At 48.0% G+C, this 21,684-nt stretch overlaps 7 protein-coding genes across 7 annotated transcripts; 4 read left to right on the forward strand and 3 right to left on the reverse strand.

Moving 5' to 3' along the window:
- Positions 1 to 2,091: 2,091 nt before the first annotated feature.
- On the forward strand, positions 2,092 to 2,991 carry FPSE_10441 (uncharacterized protein; the record flags this gene model as incomplete). Its single annotated transcript, XM_009263558.1, has 2 exons — positions 2,092 to 2,226; positions 2,284 to 2,991. 2 exons carry the CDS (start codon positions 2,092 to 2,094, stop codon positions 2,989 to 2,991), a joined length of 843 nt encoding a protein of 280 aa, XP_009261833.1.
- Positions 2,992 to 4,354: 1,363 nt separating this feature from the next.
- On the reverse strand, positions 4,355 to 5,254 carry FPSE_10440 (uncharacterized protein; the record flags this gene model as incomplete). The annotated part of the gene is made up of 1 exon (XM_009263557.1): positions 4,355 to 5,254. The coding sequence occupies one exon, from the start codon at positions 5,252 to 5,254 to the stop codon at positions 4,355 to 4,357; it is 900 nt and encodes a 299-aa protein (XP_009261832.1).
- A 1,027-nt stretch (positions 5,255 to 6,281) lies between these two features.
- FPSE_10439 (uncharacterized protein) lies at positions 6,282 to 7,573 on the reverse strand (the record flags this gene model as incomplete). Its single annotated transcript, XM_009263556.1, has 2 exons — positions 6,282 to 6,881; positions 6,938 to 7,573. The coding sequence occupies 2 exons, from the start codon at positions 7,571 to 7,573 to the stop codon at positions 6,282 to 6,284; spliced, it is 1,236 nt and encodes a 411-aa protein (XP_009261831.1).
- Positions 7,574 to 10,434: 2,861 nt separating this feature from the next.
- FPSE_10438 (uncharacterized protein) lies at positions 10,435 to 11,543 on the forward strand (the record flags this gene model as incomplete). Its single annotated transcript, XM_009263555.1, has 4 exons — positions 10,435 to 10,475; positions 10,585 to 10,812; positions 10,870 to 11,024; positions 11,281 to 11,543. The coding sequence occupies 4 exons, from the start codon at positions 10,435 to 10,437 to the stop codon at positions 11,541 to 11,543; spliced, it is 687 nt and encodes a 228-aa protein (XP_009261830.1).
- A 199-nt stretch (positions 11,544 to 11,742) lies between these two features.
- FPSE_10437 (uncharacterized protein) lies at positions 11,743 to 12,957 on the reverse strand (the record flags this gene model as incomplete). The annotated part of the gene is made up of 3 exons (XM_009263554.1): positions 11,743 to 12,623; positions 12,673 to 12,820; positions 12,868 to 12,957. 3 exons carry the CDS (start codon positions 12,955 to 12,957, stop codon positions 11,743 to 11,745), a joined length of 1,119 nt encoding a protein of 372 aa, XP_009261829.1.
- A 1,985-nt stretch (positions 12,958 to 14,942) lies between these two features.
- On the forward strand, positions 14,943 to 15,970 carry FPSE_10436 (uncharacterized protein; the record flags this gene model as incomplete). The annotated part of the gene is made up of 4 exons (XM_009263553.1): positions 14,943 to 15,018; positions 15,070 to 15,619; positions 15,667 to 15,689; positions 15,747 to 15,970. 4 exons carry the CDS (start codon positions 14,943 to 14,945, stop codon positions 15,968 to 15,970), a joined length of 873 nt encoding a protein of 290 aa, XP_009261828.1.
- A 615-nt stretch (positions 15,971 to 16,585) lies between these two features.
- Positions 16,586 to 19,387, forward strand: FPSE_10435 (uncharacterized protein; the record flags this gene model as incomplete). The annotated part of the gene is made up of 1 exon (XM_009263552.1): positions 16,586 to 19,387. One exon carries the CDS (start codon positions 16,586 to 16,588, stop codon positions 19,385 to 19,387), a length of 2,802 nt encoding a protein of 933 aa, XP_009261827.1.
- Positions 19,388 to 21,684: the final 2,297 nt, after the last annotated feature.

Below are 21,684 nucleotides of genomic sequence, written 5' to 3' on the forward strand. Positions count from 1 at the left end.
AAGAATTAATGCCGCCTTTTTGACTTGGTTAGAAAGCGGGGAATGCCAAGAGAATGGCCGCGCGTAAAGAAGCCTTTGAGAAGAAACAGCATCGATTGAGTCGACTTGGATCTTGTTACTGAGGGTACAAGAGAAGAGTCAGTCAGTCACTGACGACTCTGCAGTTTATTCACATGTGAAGCACGGGTACAACTGTCAAAAAGACATGGTCATAACTCATGTTGACATCTTGGGGAGCGCACGAACCATCTAATCTCACGACGTATTTACGTGGCTTGGCTTGTCTGAAACAGCCACTACTGCTCTGCCTTCCTAACGTAGACTCAGTCTTGTCAGATTGATTACCGTTGTCTTTACCTTCCTGTTCCTATTATAAGCGCGAATCTGTTGATGAACACGAGGATGCTTCGCTTCAGTCTGATCTCGTAAAGAGAGTTTCCGTATTAATAGCTGGAGATAAAATTATCTCCTGCGCTTGGTTGATCTTCTGATCGCGTAGATCTTTTAGTTTACCGCCAAAAGTGTCATGCTTGCCAAAAGGAAATGAGTAACTCGTATTTTCGTGTCAAGGCTGACGGACTATTTGATGAGGCTTTTGAGGGAGCCAGCAGGTCTAGGGTAAGTTAAGCTTAAATTGTGCAAGGCGAGGCGAGACACATTACATGTCAGTAGATTACGAGATGATAATGATACATTGTGCTGAGAGAATCATGCTGTGGCTTGCTGAACCCTGAGTTTTATATGTTAGTTGCTGGTGGCTGGCTGAGTGAATGAACGCGTGGAATGTACTTTCGTTATGCATAATCCTAGCTGATGCTTTAGTGGAGGATAAGGACAGCTGACTCTAGTTAACCTGTTAACAGATAAGCCCAATCTGAGGCATAGAATAGTGTCTCTCTGTTAGAGCACCATCATGTCTTATCTATGATTCACCTTGTCTAGAGCCACGAAACTCTTCGGAATGTGGAATATGTTTCACCGTTGTCGAGTATGCTTAACCTGAGTGCGTCATGATTGCATCGTCAATTATTCAACTGAGACTGAAGCTGAGTCTTTGCTGTAATTACTGATCATTGATAATCTCGTATCGGCATACTTCGTGTAGCAATGCTTGAATGGGTTGCATCTTCATGTCGAATAAACTTGTCACTTTAGGTAACATTGGACGGTTGGGCGACGTTGCCTGAGCAATTCGCTGTCAGAAACTACGATATTCGGTTGTGGCATCATGTCGGGTTCTTTTGTATCACCTATCTAACTGAATCAATTGTTCAAGGTTCCAAACATCTCACTTCGGAGCCCTCGGCCCCAATTCTCTGCTTTCGTCCGACGCGGCTCCGGAATGGATCCGTGTCTCCCTTTTCGTAGACAGTGACATTCCTCATCATAGCGGAAACAAATACTACCGGTACTAGCCAAGATATATCGATGACATTATACAGTGGTGTTGAAATTACCAAGAGTATCTCAATTTGCCACTAGTTGACTTGAATTCTGGAATGAGAGGGACCTGGCGAGAAGGAAAAAAAGTGATTTGAAGAAGACTGAAATGAGCAGGGCGTGCTTCATATTAGGCCTCCAACATATGAAAACAACAAGCACATATTTTGTTGAGCGTCCAGAAGTCTGTCGAATGTATATACGCGAGCATAGAACGAATCGCGAAATATTCTAGAACTACTTCTTCCCCAAACTCAATTGAGTTCTCGGTTGATTATTGACTGATATCACCATGATTTGTTGAGTGGGATTTAAACAGTAATGCTGGTCGCTATAAAAATCGTCCGAAGTGAGGAATATAGACAATTCGGAGGAATTCAGCACACTCCGAATTGTATAACAACCTACATCTCTTCCACGGTCACATGCTGCGTTATTTACAACACGTTATCTATGCATCACACACGCGCCTTGGAACTCTCTGCGCCAATAAAGAACCGCATATCAAGATGACAAAGCTGCCTCCCCAGTAATCAACACGTCAGACGAGATCCTCACGTTATCATTCATTATACAATATCAAATCCATCAATTCATTGACATTTCGTCTCTTAATCTCTACCCGAAGCGAAAGCCCAAGGAGAAATAATAATGGCGAATGCTGGAGTCACAAAATCACAAAAGCCGAAGCGGAAAGGCCGGTCTCGGCCTTTAGCACCTGATGTCACGGCTCGGAACCTGGCAATCGAGAAGCAGCGCCGTGGTGAAATGAATGAGAACTTTCTGGTAAATCTTAAGCCGTATAAAACATCCCAAACGTAAACTGACACGATGTACTCGTAGGAATTGGCGCGCATGCTTCCCAACATTGCCGCCGCGCGTCGTCTCACAAAGGTGCTCATCGTGAACAAGACGATTGAGCACGTGAGACAGCAACGCGAACTCTGTCTGGCAGCAGATCGGGATATGCAAGAGTTAATCGCAGAGAATCGTCGCTTGGCCTCAGAGGTCAATTGCTTGCGTGCTCAAACACAAGGACCAGCAGCGCCTGTGGTTCAGCCCAAGCCTGTAACAGAAGCCATGAAGCAACTGGCAGAGACGAAGAGCCAAGTCTTTGGGACATTTGCTGCGGGTTTTGGCGATAAATGGGTCGAGAAAGCTTCCCAAGCTCAAGTTCAGACTGCAAGGAGAAGCACGGTGCATGATATTCCTGTCAGCGACCTTGGTCAAACTTCGGTGCAGCAAACTCCTTCCATTGCTTCGCCCACGGATTTCCAGCCTGGGATTGAGTTCCCCCAACTCAACACAGTATACCAACAGCCGGGAATAAATCTTGACCCAAGTCTTGATACGACAACCGAAGCGTCACTCTCATCAAGTTTCAATCCACTTGCGATCAGCAATCCCAATCTTCCTTACCAATTGTTGCCCAACGGATCCTACGCTGACGGAACTATCAATGCGGATCCAACTTGGTTCAATGGGATGGGAATGGGCGCTCCATTGCAACAGTTCCATGGTGAGAATGGGGAAATGCTGGGCCATATATAAATCATCCTGCATCAGAATCGCTTCAAGGATCATTGAATTACATCTCGACCCTGGAGCTCGTTTTTTTTCAAAGCTTCAAAGGCTTTGAAGAACCCCCTCCTCGTAATAGGATCAGCAACAGTGGTTCAGTCTGGAACCAAGCCATCATTAGTCAAGTCATCTACTCCAGTAGACATCGCCTATTGGTGAATTACTTGCCGTATTGAGAAGTGTCCTCGACATCGGGCTACTGCTTGTTGTCGGCGCGATACTGAGGAACTTGAAAAAAGTCAGAGAACGTGTTTGATAATATCAAGTGTGATAAACACTTACAGTTGTAATGAGGAATGGTGGAGGGCGTCCCAGCTTGACCAGTTGCAATTGCCTGGGCGACAACGGGAGAAATACCTAACGGATGGATAACTTGTTAAGAAAGGATCGGGCTTGCATTCACCACAGATTTGTCATGCGGAATCTTGATACAGACAAGACGCTTGGAGATACTGAGTTTTTAAAAATTGATGGGCAAAAGAACAAACCTGAGCCACGACCTTCTCGGTGTCATATGTGATTAGCTGAGACTTGGAGTATAACACTTCATTTAATAGTTGAAGGTTCTTTCGCAGATAAGTGCACTCTGTCTAATTATGAGGCTTAAAAGGCAGCGACCGCTTTGCTTCTACTGAGCCCATACAGTCAATATGATGCGCACTGCTGAATTCGTATTGGCATGCGTACTATTATAGTAGTTGAGAGACACAGAGAGGGAGTGTGCGTTGTCATTAGAGCTTATTGTTCCAAGTGATTTGGTCCATGGCTACAGTTAACCTTGTGGGATGTATGGAACCTATGTCGGTTGTAGACGAGAAGAAGAGGCTATCAAAGGCGTGCGGGGAAGAGCAGATCTTATCTTATGGCTTATATCACTCAAATGGAGATACCGAGTCTAACAGACATGCAGTCTGATATCTAGCTGTAGCACAACACTAATGCAGGGACTGTACAGGTGAAAAAATCCTCCGGATGGCTGCGAATCATGTTGCGTGTCGAAAATGTGACTGTACAGTGATCCTTGACCCTTCAACTAGAGGCAACTATCACTTCCAGGCGCCTGTACAGGCGCATGATGATCAAGACGGATCGGCGAGGCTCACAGACCTCCTTTTCGAGAACCACACGGACGTCTTAAAATAGTAAATTGGAAGCGCAACAGGCGAGGTGGCCAACCTCGGTTCTTGACTGATCATGTCGATCTTTCGTAGTGTTTGTGGTCACTTGCCTGTTCGACTAGAAACTATTTATGGATTCAATTTGATACTGATGAGTACGACATAGATAGTGAGAGTAAAACCGCCCATGATTACATGCTATAACTGGACTTCAACTACAGAACACTAATACCTCCATCGACAAGCAAGTCCGCACCAGTCATATAACTCCCAGCCTTACTGGCCAACAGTATGATAGCGCCAGTGAGCTCTTCCGGGTTTCCCATGCGGCCGAAAGGAGTCCTGTCTTTCCATGCAGCTCTGTGCTCAGCCAAGCCATCACCTTCATTCAGGATAGTGTCCATGTAGCCGGGACTGATACTATTGACCCGAATACCGTGTACAGCCCATTCAGCAGCTAGGGAGCTCTTTAGGGAAAGTACAGCAGCCTTTGCGGCATTGTAGTGTGCCTGCGGCTGAGGAAAGTTGACTATGTGACCTGATATGCTCGCCATCAAGATAATTGAACCGCCGGTACCTCGGCTTGCCATAGACTTTGCCGCAGCTTGCGCAACTAGAAAAGAACCAGTGGTGTTGACGTCAAGCATAGTTCTGAACTGCTGAGGGGTAATGTCAAAGGCGCGTGATGCAAACGCAATGCCTGCAAAGCAGAAGCAGAGGTTGATAGGTCCAATGGCTTGCTCAGCCTCGGTTACAGCTGTTGTGACAGCAAGAGAATCAGTCACATCGACTTTGATAAATGTGATCTTTGCTTCAGGGAAGTCGGCTTGAAGGCTGGCGGTAACCTCTTGGCCTGCATCGGGATGCATGTCGAAAATCACTAGACCTTGGAGGCCGTGTTCAAGCAAGGCTCTGCAAGCGACAGAGCCGATATCTCCAGCTCCACCAGTGACGATGGCATTGCCAGCAACAGCAAAACGAGCTGCAGCTCGACCAGCGGGTGTGTCGCTGGATTTACGAGCCTCTGGAGGTGAGGTTTTGGAAGTGGCTGAACCGTCGCTGAATTCCATTGACGGCGGGAGACGGGCTCGGAGTTCAGATCGTGGAACAGACATTGTAGTTAAAGTTACTCGTAAAGAGGCAGATGAATATGCTGAGAAGTGATATAATGTGAATGATAAACATCGTTTTCAAAGCGAGAATCCAAGATTATATATTCGGATTCTCAGGCTGATGAGTAACTAGTGTAACCTTCTTTGGCCACTTGCATTCGTCGCAAGCTACAGCTGTTACTGTACAGTAAACATGTCCATCTGGCCAATCAATTGGCACGAAAACTGTACAGTAAATGCATTAGTGCTCACTTTCGTCCATTGAACAGCAAAGCTATTCTAGATTATCAATAGCCAAAATTGCAAATGATCGTAGTTTCTGTATGCCGACTACCTAGTGATGGAGGGGCCAATGTCACCCCGGGTTATCATCCCGAGCATCCTGGGTTATCATCCCGAGCAGGTGAGTATCATTTGTCACGAATCCATGTCCGAGTCGGAGATCTCCACAAACAAGTTACCGTATCAGCAGCTGAGGAAGTTCGGTAGCGCGATGGATACTATTTCTATCAGTTTGAAGCTTCGGGGTTAGTTAGAGCTGCTATGCCGATCTACCATTATGACATTAGCCAAATGGCAGAAGTAGCTTGAGATCCACCGCGCTACCGAATCTACTCAGTTGATACGGTAGTTGAGACGGATGAGGAATGTACCAATTCAAGCCTCGTGACTTTACTATGAGTTATCTTCCCTATTCACCAGCCTCAACTGACTTCATTTGTCCATCACATTCTTGGACTCAGACTAGTCAGTGAGGGTTTTGATTGTTATAGACATAGGTAGGATCCAATCCTCACACATGTTTATCCTCCAATCACAATCCAAAGATAATGTGATATATAGATCATATCTTTGTTCTTTAGGTCAAGTAGCCACTGCATAGGACATCACTGTATATCAAGTTCATCAACAGACATGCACATTGGGGCGAAGAGTCCAAAGTCAACGGTAAATATATATACTGAACTATTTACATATCCAATTCCACACACATCCACATCCACATCCAATTCCTCCTCTTGAAAGTCGCTTAAGCAGATGCACCGTTGAAGGCGATCAGGTTGGGGCTGCCGCTGAGGGTGCCAGTGACACGGCCAGTGGTAGCAAGAGCCTTGATGCGGTTGGTGACGGCAGCAGGGGTGGAAAGACCCTCGAGAACCTGGAGGTAGAGAGCAAGACCAGCAACGTGAGGGCAGGCCATGGAGGTACCGCTGATGGTGTTGGTAGCAGTGGTGGAGCCCATCCAGGTGGAGAGGATGCTGACACCAGGGGCGAAGACATCAACACCGGCACCGTAGTTGGTGAAAGAGGCAGTGCGCCAGCTGGAGTCAATGGCAGCAACGGTCAGAGCGTTGGGGACGTTGGCAGGAGACTGGCTAGAGACGGGAAGAGGGCGGCCGAAATCGTCACCGTTACCGGCAGCAACAACGGAGAGGACACCAGAGTTGTAGGCAGCGTTGATGGCAGTGGTCCAGGTCTGAGAAGCGGGACCACCAAGAGACAGGTTGATGACAGAGCGACCAGTGCGGCCCTTGGAGGTGATGTCGTTGACAGCCCAGTTGAAACCAGCGAGGATAGTAGAGGTAGAGCCACTGTTGCCAGTGAAGACCTTGACAGAGATGACGTTGGCCTAAAGATAGTAAGTATAAGGTTTAGATGGTATCATGGAATGTGGGGTTTACTTACGCGCTTGGCAACACCGTAGGTGGCGGAAGCAATGGTTCCAGCAACGTGGGTACCGTGGCCCAGGGTGTCGACGTGGGCACCACCGGCAGCGTTGTAACCGAGAGAAGCACGGCCACCGAAGTCTCGGTGGTCGACGTTGATGCCGCTGTCAACGACGTATCCGTAAGCGCCGGAGCCGGCAGTGGTGTCGTAGGTGTAGGTGCTGCCACCGGAGGTTCGGCGGGAGATGGAGGCAAGACCCCAAGGAGCGCCGCTCTGGGTGGTCAGAGCACGGTCAGTGAGCTCGGTCTCGTAGTCGAGGTAGACAGTGTAGTCAGGCTCGACGAAAGCAACCTCGGGGCTCTTCTTGATCTCATCAATGGTAGCCTTGTCGAACTCGCCAGAGTAGGCGTTCCAGCTGCTGATGTTGAACTTCTTCTCAACACCAGAGGTGTCACGCTTGTTCAGGCTGCGGCGGTGGACATCGCTGACCCAGTTCAAGTGAGCCTCGATCTTGTTCTCAGTAGCCTCGGGCTTGAGAGTGATGATGTACTTGTCAGGCGCGGCAGTGAGTTCCTGCCGCTTCTCAGTGGGAGCGGCGAGGACTGCAGGGAGCAGAGCTCCAAGAGCGAGAGCAAGACGGCGGAAGCTGGTCATTTTGATGATTGAACTGGTTCTGAGCGAAAGTGTCTGAGCGAGAGTGTTGTGAGAGAAGAGGCTGTGGTGGATGAGGATGGAAAAGACGAATATTGTGGTGATGTTGGATTGTATTTATACATGGAGTTACACGAAGAATACTATACTCTTTGGACAATGAATATAGACCCAATCATTGCTATCATCAACTGCCTTTCTTGCGTGATAGCGTTGAAGTTGGAGATGTGGGAGCTCGAAAGCATTCAGCTTCCTAAACCGTCACGGCGGCCGAGTTGTCCGAGTAAGGCAAGTGATAATGGGATGAATAGTATTGAGCAAAAGTGCCTATGCCAAGACCGACTTGTCTGTAGTTAGCCTCCAAGTATCTTGGCCAAAGTCCCTGGTAGGACCCTCTTACCCCACGGTCATCTACCGGCGCTTCTATTGGGGCGATGAGGCTCATCGATGTGGCGTCGATGATGGATCGTTCTCTGATAAACCTCTATTTGGACAGCTGGAGATAAAGATAGGTGATCTCCCGCTAGATGTGTCCAGTTTCCAGGGATCGAAACGGCTGAAAGCAGGGCTCGATCTGGATGTTTAGATTAGGGTAGATGGGAGATTCAGACGCGGGGTGAATTCCTTTTGGTCACATCTTATCACGTCTTGTCTGTCCAATCCTTCCCGTTGCCTTTTCTCCTAGCGAGTTTCGAGAGTAATCCGAGTATCGGAGTCTCGGGGTCCCCCGCTATCATCGCTATCTCTCTCGGAGCAGTTGAACTTAACGGGAAAGGCGTGCTGCCTCCCTTGGAGCGGGAGCATCCTCCATGAGTGGAAAACGTGCTGCCGATCTGGTCAGGGACCAATGATGACAGCATTGCACCTAATGATGGGATGAGAACGGAGATAGTGTTGCTGGTTGATCGACAGTAGCAAACCCTCGTGTGACCCCTGGCTTCCTTGCTGGCTTGAGCCTAACGTGCTCGCGTGATTCGGGGCATATTTCCATTACGGGAATATGCTAAGGTTCTTATGTCTGAACTAGCAGTATGCTTGATTTATGCATGCGAGATACCTAGTCTAGCGCTTCACAGTCTGACAGGGGTAAGGCTGACGTTCCGCGAATCAGAGAAAGATTCTTGATCGCTATCTCGGCATGTAGGTTTGTCGATTATGTTTGCGATGTCGACCAGCTTGGATAGACTTTAAAACTCCGTAACCTTCGGACCACTGGTATAGTATATCGAGTTGTTTATATTGGAGCGCTAGATAAGCATGGGTGTTGCTGTCTCACCGTTTGTATCCAGCTTCTTAAATAAGATATACGTGCGGGTACCTAACCAGAGATCGTCGGGCCGGTAGTTCTTAGTGAGGTAGAAAGATAGGCTCTAAACTTTAAAGGCCTCAACGCTATGACCGCCAAGTGTTAATCTAATGATAGCTTGAATATGGATATCGATAGTTGTGTAGATCACTTGAGTAGTCTATTATGAGACCAAGATGGATCGAAAGGGGGACACTGAGTCATGAATCTCATTTCATCTCTCGCCATCTGTACTGGAAGAGGCCTCTTGAACAACCCCCTTGCTTGCGTCTTTTCCAAAGATAGCTGACCCCGCCTTCGAATGCATGTTCAGGGTCTGAAATCTCTCAACCACTGATGACGAAATCCATCTCCCTGTCAGTCGAGACCGTGTTCATTGTTTACATATAGCGTTGAAGTTAATATAAAGAATTGCTCCCAAAGGTTGGTGTGACATCCAAGACGCTTTCTGAGCATTGGGACCTGCATAGAGGCTATGCAATACTACACATTTCCTGGGGTTCCGTAGCTGAGGACTGCTTCTTGTGCGACCACCTTCCTAAACGAAACACCAAGAATCTCGTATAGTCATCATTGTAGCAGGTGAGCCGAGCGGTAAAGATAGTGTTGCAATGATGGCGCCTTTACGGATAAATGCTTGATGATGGGTGAGGTGATTCAAAGCACTTGCCTTTATTGTTTTAGTCTATGCAAATGAAGTGAGCATATCCTGTTTGTTTGGAGGGAGCTTACCAAGCTTCTCTGAGCATTTCCGGATGCCACATTGTTATCCGATATGCCTTGAGTAACGTTGACTGGTATTTCCAGATAGAATTAGTAATACCATTGACCAAGACAACTATCATTCCAAGTACAACACTCAGGAGTTACAAACATGCATTTTCACATGTTGGTAGATAGTTTCGCCACAGCAGAATTCGGAAAGGCCAATGAGGGATCACAGCCGCTTTCAACTGGTCGTGATAATACTGAGATGATCTCGAATAATCTTGGAGGGGATTGTCTCCTGATGAAAACATTGATCTTGCATCTGATGTATTAGAGAGCTATTGAATAATAAGATAATGTGAAGATAACATGATATTCTGTCTTGACATAGTAATCGATGTTCTAATTCCCGAGGAAACTAGATATAGATGAAGGAACAGAGATGTTCTTTTATCACTAGAACAAAGCAACCTGTTTTTGATTATAAACACTGCTGTGTTCTAATATCATAGACTTGAAAACAGCTTCGTTTAGTCAAGAAAGTCTTCAAGACGGGTTGAGAAATCCAATGACAGTTTGGATTCCATTCGTTATCTGTCATAGTGAAGCAGTTGCTAGAGAAGTTATTGACTGATTTTGATTGTTCACGACAACATCAGTTTATAGATGACTGGAGGAATAGAGCAACGGACGACCGGAATTTCCATCTTGCTTTTCGGCGACTTACGGAAACAGCTATTTCTATAAATCTATACCTTTCCATCCATTTAAAGTTGTTGATTTCTTTGATGTAGGGTAGAATCTTACTCAGCTGTCAGAAAATGACGCTGCCAAATATGCTTGGCACCTCATGTCTGCTCTCGAAAACCTGCTTATACGAAAATCCAACACGTACGTCATGCGATCCTTTGATCTTACATATTGATCGAAGTACGCTCCTTTCACTTACAGTGACATACCAGTTTGAGTGAAAATCTGACAGAATGCCGTCCCTCAATAGTTGGTATTGGCGCTTTCTCGAAAACTATGTCTATGCTGTGCCAGAGCCTCCTCCACGTCAACGGACCAAACCCATGCAAGTTCTGTGCGTGGGCCCACCAAGGTCTGGGACTGAGTCGCTTCAGACTGCACTTCTGACACTTGGGTACGATCACACGTATCATGGCTGGGACATCGTATATGAGAAACCCCCTGCAGCGTCAAAGTGGGTACGGCTCTGCCGAAAGAAGTAGGTCATCATCCTGGGCTGCATTATCTATCCGATCCCTTGTTGACCTTGTCTCAGATGGTTCGGATCTGTTGATGGAAATACGAACATCACCAAGGAGGACTTTGATGAGATTTTTGGCCATTGTGTCGCCGTGACGGATGCAGCGGCATCTGTCTTTGCTGCCGAACTCATCGCTGCGTATCCTGATGCCAAAGTGGTCCTCAATTACCGTAAGGACCTAGACGCATGGCATGAAAGTGCTATCAAAACCTTGCTCAGTGTTGGAGATAGCTGGTTAATCTTTGCGCTTTCATGCCTCGGCAAGGAACTCTTCTGGGCGTGGCATGTTTACAGGCGCTTTATGTGGCCTGGATTATTCCGAGCTCTGGACGGTGATATTGACTCGGGAATAGAGAGAAATGGAAAATGGGTCTACAAAGGCAAATCCTCCAGAGATACCCGGAGAATTTGCTAATCGTCATCCAGAACACTGCAATATGATCCGAGGCCTAGTCCCAAAGGAGAGACTTCTGGAATGGACTGTTCAAGACGGCTGGGAACCCCTGTGCAAGTTCCTGGATAAACCAATTCCAGATGAACCATTTCCTCATGTGAACAAAGCTTTGGGATGGGATGACCGCGTAGCTGAAACGAGTAAGAGATACATGTGGAGCGCACTGCCAGGTTTAGCTATGGTGACTACTGTTACGGTTGGCTTAGGAGCTGTAGCGTACAAGATTCTGTTTTGAGGTATTTACATCAGTATCTACGCAGGATATCGGAGCTTCTTTGTTATTTCATGTTCGATATGTCATGAGAAATGTGCCAATAATTTGCATGGGTGGAGAGTATCTCATTCGTTTTTGTCTTTTCTTTCAACTATTTGTACAAACGACAAGACTCGGCCTGTTTCTAACGAAAGCCCCGAGGCAACATTCGGTGTCTAGTCTAATGTGACATTACCTGGTCAATGTCATATTTATCTCCAAAACCAGGCTTACCTCCAAGTGAGCCAAATATATCACCAATGTAGTTCTGGGGAGCTATCCCGGCCTCGAACCTGGTAGGCCACTCCTCCAAGATCCCTTTGATGACCTTGAGAGCCGCAAGATACAGATTGCGAGTTGAAGGCCCCAAACCTCCCTTGTCCATAACAAAAGGAAGTTGATGAGGCTTATCTTCATGGCCGCGATCAAAGTTTGAAGCAGATCGAATAAGCAAGATTCGTGAAAAGTCGACTTTCCCTTGAAGTGCCGCGTTCAAAAGTCCCGCCAACAGAGCATTGTCCTCTTGCGCTGTCATGGTGTACTCGGCCTGTCCAGCGGTGTACACTTTTGCAACTCTTTCCATGGCTTCGGAGATACGATGGCCGTGCCAGAAAGTATTGGAAGATAGAACATCGCCTTCAAGCACACTTGGCTTCTGCGTTGCTGCTTCGAAAACACCATCGGGCGAGTTCTTCCACAAAGCTCGGTGTTCAGCAGCCACTGGAGAATCTTGAAGATCCACGCCTTTGACAACAGAAAGGGCATAGTCTCGAAGAGCACTGTTCAGCTCGAATACTTCAGATCCATGCACGATTCCTGGGAACTGATCAGGTTTATCAGCCCCCATTGGAACATACCCTGATCCCCATTCTGAAGGAACTTCTCTTGCATCAAATCCAAGTTGAAGATCGACTTGAACAGCAAACTTGGCAAATGCAACAGAGCCAATGGTGGTTCTCTTGGGGTTGACACCTGCGATGCCAGTCAAGATAAAGTATGACTTAGTTAGATCGAAGACTGGTGATGTTAAGAGGGCGCTGATCGATAATGATGCATTTATCACTGGTATCAAGTTATTAAATGCTTAGGTTGGTAGATCTCGAGTTCTTACAAGCTGTACCGACAACCAAGAGGGCAACATCGCCATCTTGGGTGACATGTATGTCTTCGTACCCACGAGCCAGACCCGGAACACGTATCTTGCGGGAGAATTGAAGAGCACTTGAGGGATCGAGCCAGTTCCTCGACTCTTCGTAGAACTAATGCTGGTTAGAATGACACAATATTGTATGGAGAAATCACATACCATCGCAATCAACAGAACTTTGGGTGAGATCTTCTCGCCTTTTGCCTGCGGGGCAGCAAGTCGTTGCTGGTTCGACTGTTGTTCACTCATGGCTTCTTACTGTCTAGAGACATACAATTGTTAAAGAGGTTTGTTCTTAGAAACTGGATTGAGGTAATTAACAAAGACAAAGTGACACCATCTAATCTCAAGCGGGGTCATGGTGGCGCGACCCGTCACAAGTCTGCACTCCCTTATCTTAGGTTTTGACTTTCAGCCGAGGCCCACGATATTCCCAAAACCGTATCATAACGTCAGACACATACGATTACATTACGTTTGGGCCGGTGAGTGTGTCATGTGACGTGCTCGGTGATTCGATTTATAATCTGCCTAGCTATGCAACATTACTTCGCATAACATAATGTGCCTTCTTCTAATAGTAGCAGCAACTAAGAAAGCTTTGCCCCCGAACCTTGTACGGTTATTTCTCGTCCTTATGACCTTTTCTTGTTGACCTCCCCAGCTTGCAGCAGCAAGTCGGTGCGCCAAGCCTTATACTTGCCTTTGACTGCCTCGAGGAACTCGTCTTCCTCTTTGGTTCGCAATTTGCCGTTATTAAGGATATGGTCGAGCCGTCGCAGCTTGTCTCTCTCCTTCTGCAACCAGTCAAGATAATCTTAATAGGTAGTACCTATTATTATTATTAAGGTGTAGCTGAAGATAGCTGCTTTAACAATTAATATATTAGTAACGGCTAGGTTCTCTATAGCGGCTTTAGCCTCTGTATAGATGATATTATTATTATCTAGCTTGGCGGTCTTGATGTCTTTTATCGAGATAGAAGAGCTTTAGTAGTAAGTAGGGTAATGTATGTAGAGGTATAGTCTCCTCGGCATCTTGTCTTAGCTAGTGTAGGTATCAGCAATAGGGATTAGGGTAAGATAAGCTCGGCAAGCTAACTGATAGGTCGGTTTTTTGAGACTTATCGATCAAGTTAAGAGTGTTTCTTCGGTTACGTTGGAAGAAGGAAGAGGGGGATATGGGCTATTGAGGAGGTATCGATTTTATATTATGCGAGAATAAGGTTACGTTTGTGCCCTACATCGTGACTATTAGTATAAGGCAACCTCTTTTTTTTTAACGTTATATAAACCATCAAATAACGTCAGACACGGAAGTATGCACCTGGTATCTGATGAAAGACAGAATGTTCACGCCACTATGTTGACCTGTCACACAAGGACAAGTACCAGTACCACAACCCCACTACAAGCAATACAGGACATCCCACAACAGTGATATTCCTCATTTGTTCCTTTCGTTTCTGTCTTTGGATAGACTGTTGCTGGCGGCGGAAATCTTTTGCCAAAACTGAAAGTCGTTCTGTGTTGGCAACTAGATCTGCGCCGGTAGGTCTCTGCAACACCTTTTCGAACAGGGCAAACGAATCAACCTCTGTTTCTTTTCGGGAAGTTGAAGGGATTGGAATTCCGTTTGCTTTTGCTATGTTTGCAAGATGGGTTGCTGCGTCTTGTGACATGATGATGATGTAAACATCAAGTTTTAGGATAGTTCTTGAGGTAGGGATCACACATAGACGTGTATGATAAAAAATTGATGATAACTATGGCCCGAAGGTGAGCTTCGTAGTGCAATTCTTCCTATCAAGATGACATGGGACGCCGTTGAACAATATAATATTCTTCTCTATCTGCCTTGTCTCAAGCCAAGGCAGATTCATGCAAGCCATTTCAGCCCATCTGGTCCAATGGATAAAGAGTTATAATAGGCTCAGTCGATAAAAAACGCTAACATCATAGTAAACGTATTCAAAATAAACCTGATCCTCTGATTATCCATGGAAATGGTCTTCTCCTGATATCGGAGTAGTCAAAGGGCGCGTTCGATGGAAGAAAGATGCATTAGTGGAGTATTTGCCGAGCCGAGCCGACTGGATTTGTCAATTGCGAGATGACAGCTAGATTGAGTCACGAGCGGGGCAGTTTATAAGCAGATACAGAAACAGATTGTGAATTGCCTCAACCCATATCACTTCCTTAAAGTCTGTCACCGGATAATTCAACTTGGAAATCATGGCTTCAGAACTCAATGCTGGTTCCCTCTTCAACGTCGATGGCGTTGTTGCGGTCGTGACAGGCGGTGCTACTGGTTAGTCAATCGCAGCACGGGAACATCCAGCGATCACTGACAACTTCCTAGGCATTGGCCTCATGTTCGTCAAGGCTCTGCTCCAGAATGGTGCTTCCAAGGTATACATCGCCGGTAGAAGGAAGGAAAAGCTGGACCAGGTAGCCAGCTCATTGGGCGACAGGGTCATTGGGGTTCAGTGCGACGTTACCTCCAAGGATGACCTTCAGAATGCTGTGTCACAAATCGAAAAGGATGTTGGATATATCAACCTCTTGGTCTGCAACTCTGGCATTGGAGGACCCCAGGTCAAGCCTATTACTCCCGAAACGACCTTGGAGGAATGGGCACAGTCCAACCTCGATACTGACTTTGATGCTTACGTCAACACGTTTGCCATCAACACTGCTTCGGTTTGGTACACCAGCATGGCTTTCCTCGGGCTGTTGAAGAAGGGTAACGAAAAGACCAATGTTGAACAGACATCGCAGATCATCGTTACCAGCTCTATTGCTGCCTTTAACAAGAAGGCTCCTGGTGGTTGGGCTTATGGACAGTCCAAAGCGGGTGCTGTTCTTGCCGCAAAGCAGCTTGCAGTTGCTTTACCTCAGTGGAACATTCGGTAAGTATGTTGTCGCAATGATGAGTTTATCAAGCTAATGGTGATAGTGCCAATTGTATCTGCCCAGGCTGTAAGTTACAATATCCCCTGGCCTAGAGAGTACCCTGTTCTGACATGTTCTGTCTAGTATTCCCCAGTGAAATGTCGGAGCCAATTGTCAAGATGTACTCTGACGAATCAGGACAACCTGGTGCGATTCCGACATCAGTTGCGCCAATTCGAAGAATGGGAGACGAGAAGGACATGTCGGGGACGTTTCTGTATCTCGCTTCGAGAGCAGGTGGATATTGCAATGGCGCAGTTATAGTGGTTGATGGAGGTCGATTGGGCAACTTTCCCACTACAAACTAGATATTCCCCACTGCAAACTAGATATATGACAGGATCCCTATGCGATATAATCAAGAGGTTCATGACGAGTCATTGCGCATGACCCGAAGCAGTAATCGCCGATGCATAGATACCAAGTGAACCAAAGTCCCAAGCCAGCAGTGTAGGACTCGAGTCTAGAATAGCTAAGCAATAGCACAACTGCTGCCTTGTCGAATGCACCTGCAATGCATCTTTAGCTTTGCGTATCTGAAACAATCTCCATCTTGACGAGGGTCAATTGGTTCGTCTAAGTTGAGCGCTGATGTGAGATTGAGCTGGCGCTCGGCATTGAGCATTAGCGCGGCCGCTCGCTAGGCAGGCTATGCCACTGCTGCCTATTTTCCAGGCTCTCACTGCCCTAGGAATGGATCTCCTCACCGTAGAGCACTAAGCTCGCATTGCAAGGCGAGTGACTCAGCCCGGCAAAGACGCTTGGCAGGATTCACGATGATAGACCAAAGGAATCGAGAGAGGGCCTCATTATTATCAGGCAGTGATTTATAGTCAATGTAGTATAAGTAGCACATCTCCAAACAATAATCACAGTTCAAATCATCATCTTCCCACCATCAACCCCCCATCACATCATCAACAATGGCGCGCACTGCACAAATAACAAAGGCCAGACGTGCCCGCCGTGACAACAACAATGCACGCAATCAAAAGGAGAGCGATGCAGAATACATGGCCCTCAAGAGAGAAGCAGAGCGACGAGAGCGTATCCTTTCCGACCAGCGCCGAACTGCCTCCAAGTGGCGACCCAAGATTCCTGAAGTCCGAAAGGTCAACTTTGACAACTTCAAGAACAGATACCAGGACATCGACCAACCCGACTATGCTGTCGATGTTCTCATGTCGGGGTCTGGTACCCAGGCTCAGATTCGTCGCGAGCATGGTCTTCGAAGACGTGAGGAGATGGCCCGTCTCCGTATGAACTGGCTCAACTACCCTAGCCTTGGACTCCTCGAGGGTCCTCAGAAGAAGAAGACCGATGCATACGAGAGGGCCAAGCGCGAGAAGAAGGGCGATGCTGTCCCTGCTTCTGATGCCGACATCCAGCGTATCCGTATCCAGTCACAGCCTATCCTCGGTCACTTGACCGCTCTCATGAACGACACAGAGAAGCGATCTGCTCCTCGAACCTTTATGCGCCCCTTCAAGGCCCTCGTTCACTTCCAGCCCAAGATGAAGGAGATCCTCAACACCCTTGAGGACAAGTGGGCCGACTTTGAGGATCTTGCGAGCGAAAGCTCCGAGGCGGTCGAGCTTGATGTCCCCGAGGTCGAGCCTGAGGTGATTGACGTCAAGGACATCAAGGCCGACGGAGCTGAGGGCGATGCGGATGACAAGGATGAGACAGAGTCTCTCCTATCTGTTGACTCCAACGAGGATGAGGACTACGACAATCTCATGGACAGCCCCGAGGCACTCCGCGACATGCGCTGCTACGTCGACTTCATTGACAAGGAAGTCCTTCCTCTCTACAACCGCTTCGATGACTCAACCGTCGACCGTGTCAAGTTTGACGATCTCTGGGCCCTCTTCCGCAACGGCGATCTCATCTACATGCCTGCCTCTGGCGAGACCGGCGGTCGATACCACGAGGTATGGCGCGTGTACAGGACCCGCAGCCCAGAGCCCGAGACCTCTTATCCCACATCTGGTTGGGACTTCTTCGCCGATGAGCAGCAGATCGATGAGAACTCCAAGTTCAAGATCTCTGCTTACTACATCGATCACGACGGAAACAACTTTGGCGCCGTGCGCCGCACCTTTGAGATTGAGTCCTTCGTTGGAGAGCGATCTATCGAGTCCCTCGAGATCTTCCCCATCCGCTACCGACATGACCACAAGCAACTACTTCAGACTCTGAAGGACCAAGGCCGACAGTTTGTGAACTACATCGATGACCGCCACCAGCAGTACAGTGCATGGACACTGACCAGGAACCCTCCTTCCCAGGGCACCGACCCCGAGAATGAGATCCTAGACAACGAAAGTTATGAGAAGATGCGCCATCCTGAGTTTGTGGAGAGTGATGTTATTGTTGATCTCACAGAGGCGTATCAGAAGATGCCAGACTGGCGACCTCGCTTCCACAGACTCACCATCAACAAGTCTTCTCGATGCGAGATCAAGGATGACGAGATGCCCATCCAGCACTGGTTCAACGGCACACGCCACACCATGGCTTACTCGCAGAACGAGATCATCCAGAACGCCGATGGCGTCGAGGCCCGACAGCGCAGGGACAACCTCGCTGTCGACGCTTTCCTTCGAGCTCGTGTTAAGGGAAGCCGAACCTTTGAGACCAACCCCAAGGCTCTTGAGCTCCGCGACGAGGACCTCATCCTTCTCCCCAAGCGTATGTTTGCATACGCCCTGCGCGAGCGTCGCTTCCTGCCCATCGACCTCAACCTTCTCAAGCCCGTGCGACGTGAGCCCGGTGTCTTTGAGAACCTCCGCATCCAGAGCGACTACAAGGATGTTGTCCGCGGTCTGGTCATGTCTCATTTCCAGAGAAAGGTTCTTGAGCGCAAGTATGCAGATGTTGCCACTGAGGGGCCTAGCCAGGATCTGATCCAAGGAAAGGGCCGAGGTCTCGTGGTCCTTCTTCACGGTGTTCCTGGTGTTGGTAAGACTGCTACAGCAGAGGCTGTCGCCATGGAGAACCGTAAGCCTCTGTTTGTCATTACTTGCGGTGATCTCGGTCTCACCCCTCATGCCGTTGAGAGCGCTCTCAAGAACGTCTTCCGTCTTGCGCATCTCTGGGACTGTGTCCTTCTGCTTGACGAGGCCGATGTGTTCCTGACCCAGCGATCCAAGCAGGACATGAAGCGTAACGCTCTTGTCTCGGTCTTCCTCCGAGTTCTTGAGTACTACAACGGTCTTCTTTTCCTTACCACTAACCGAGTCGGCACCATCGACGAGGCCTTCAAGTCTCGTATCCATCTGTCTCTCTACTACCCTCCTCTGGACAAGACCCAGACCCGCGACATCTTCCGCCTCAACATCGGTAAGCTCAAGCAGATTGAGGCCGAGCGAAGCCGCATGACAGGCGAGCCCGCGCTGGTGATCAAGGAGAACGAGATCATCGAGTTTGCTTCCAAGCACTACGAGGAGCTTGCTAGGTCCACTGGCTGCTGGAACGGCCGACAGATCCGAAGCGCTTTCCAGATTGCTTCCAGTCTGGCGATTCACAACTACGCGACGCAGACTGAGATTGCCATCTCTCGCGGTCAGAGCCCTGCTGCGGCACCTGTTCTGGACAGAACTTGGTTCGAGAAGGTGCAGATGTCGACACAGAGCTTCGACAGGCACATGAAGAAAGAGTCTGGCAGCTTTGACAACGACATGCCTCTTCGAAGCACATTCCAAGAGAGCAATTTCGACTAAAGGATTGCGATTGGGGCATGATTTGGGAATACAGGGCAAGACATGGTTTTACGATGTGACTTTTTTTTGGGAGTGATAACTCTGGTAGTTAGCAGTAAGCATTTGTTATGAGATTAAATACGACACTTTACACGAGCATCTTTTGGACCTAACAGCAATGCAATGCATGTGTGATTAATAGACTTAAAATATTGTGATCAGACCATTACATGCCCGCTCAAAGGAGTTTCGGATACAACATCGGCAAAGCTAATGTTGCTGGTCTTCTGCAAAGCCTCATCCTTCGGGGGATTTTTGTCTCTATGTGCCCCAAATTACAGGGGTTTCTCATGCATTGGGGCACTTTAATGCAATGATCTACAGTGGTGCGGGGCATGTTGTGCTGTAAATATCACGAGGAGATGACCTGGTGAACGTCATAAGGTTAAGCTCTGTATTAAGATGCTGGTCTGGTATGCGGGGAAGGAAACACTCACGGCAGTACAAAAGGGCTCATTCGGTATTCCTTTGATCATTGTGTAGCTCTCATCTGCAATCATGCTTTGGTCAAAGATTGCCGTCTCCTTTGCGGGGCTTTGTTCACTGTCCCTCGTCTCTGCGCAGACAAAGTACGAGGTCCAGACACCTCCCCTTGACACAGACTGGACTTATAGTGTTGGCACTAACCCATGGCCTGAGCATCCACGACCACTCCTCAAGCGCGAGGCTTGGAAGAGTCTCAACGGTATCTGGACTTGGAAAGGCGATGGCAAATTGTCCAATCCTCCAGAAGGGCCTCTAGATCGTGAAGTCCTGGTTCCAGCTTGTATCGAGAGCGGTTTATCGGGACTACAAATTCTTGATCAACGAGAATTCTGGTACCAGCGATCATTTGAAGTGCCAGATGACTGGAAAGACCAGTCCGTTTTGCTTCATTTTGAGGCTGTGGACTACAACTCGACTGTTTTTGTGAATGGCAAAGAGAAGACCAACCATATCGGTGGGTACGACAGGTTCACCATTGACGTTACCGACGATGTCAAGCTTGGGGAGTCCAATGAATTGTAAGTCATCTCATAAGTCTATCCTCTTCGGTAGTCCTCTAATGCACATGCAGGCTCGTATTTGTGAGCGACCCGACGGACAGTCAGGTCATTCCCATTGGCAAACAGACTCTACGTCCAAGTCACATCTTCTACCGCTCTTGTTCTGGTATCTGGCAGCAAGTCTGGCTCGAAGCTGTTCCCAAAGATAATTACATCACTGAACTCGATGTAGCAGCTGGCGCAGATGGCAAAGGTGAGTAACTCCCTGATCACCCAACAGTACATGATACTAACACTCTCTCAGTTGCGGTCACAGTCCACACATCAGGGAAGTCAAGCAAGCCCGTTAAAGTCACCATCGAAGGACAAGACGGTACAAACCTCGCCTCTCACGATGGCACCACAGACGAGGAGTTCAGTTTCACAGCAAGGTCACCCAAGCTGTGGTGGCCCGACTCACCCACTCTCTACAACCTGACCGTGACACTCAAGAGCGGGGATAAAGCGCACAGTTACACAGGCTTCCGAACAATATCCAAAGGCAAAGTAGAAAATGTCACACGACCGTTACTCAATGGAGAGTTTGTGTTCCAATTCGGTACTCTCGATCAAGGGTTTTGGCCGGATGGCTTGTATACGCCGCCCAACAGAGAGGCCATGATCTCTGACTTGAAGTTGTTGAAGAAGTTTGGCTTCAACATGGTGAGGAAGCATGTAAGTTTCCTTACGATTCAACCTTGGAATTTCCACTGACTGTGCCAGATCAAATATGAGCCTCATCTTTTCTACCAAGCCTGCGACGAGCTCGGTCTTCTAGTCATTCAAGACATGCCAAGTCTACCAGCAGGCGGTCGCAAACCGAATGATGCAGAGCAAGCCGAGTTCCAGCGACAGCTCGAGATTCTAGTCAACCAGCACAAGAGCTATCCCTCCATTACAACATGGGTAAGATACCCGATCAATCGCAATATTTGGGCAGTATACTAACGCCAATAGGTCATCTACAACGAAGCATGGGGCCAGCGGGATGGTTCGCCCGAGGGTGACCTTACACAACTTGTTCGCAAGCTCGACAAGTCGCGACTCATCAACTCTGTCAGTGGATGGGATGACCATGGTTATGGCGATTTCCATGTGAGTGAATCACCCAGAAGCAAAGAACACTACTGACCTTTCCCAGGACAATCACAACTACGCCGCGCCTCAATGTGGTACACCTTTCTACTCCCGACCCAAGACGCCATACGATCCTGAACGTATTGGCATCGCTGG

This window comes from Fusarium pseudograminearum, chromosome 2 (assembly GCF_000303195.2).
Source record: "Fusarium pseudograminearum CS3096 chromosome 2, whole genome shotgun sequence".
Lineage (NCBI taxonomy): Eukaryota > Fungi > Ascomycota > Sordariomycetes > Hypocreales > Nectriaceae > Fusarium > Fusarium pseudograminearum.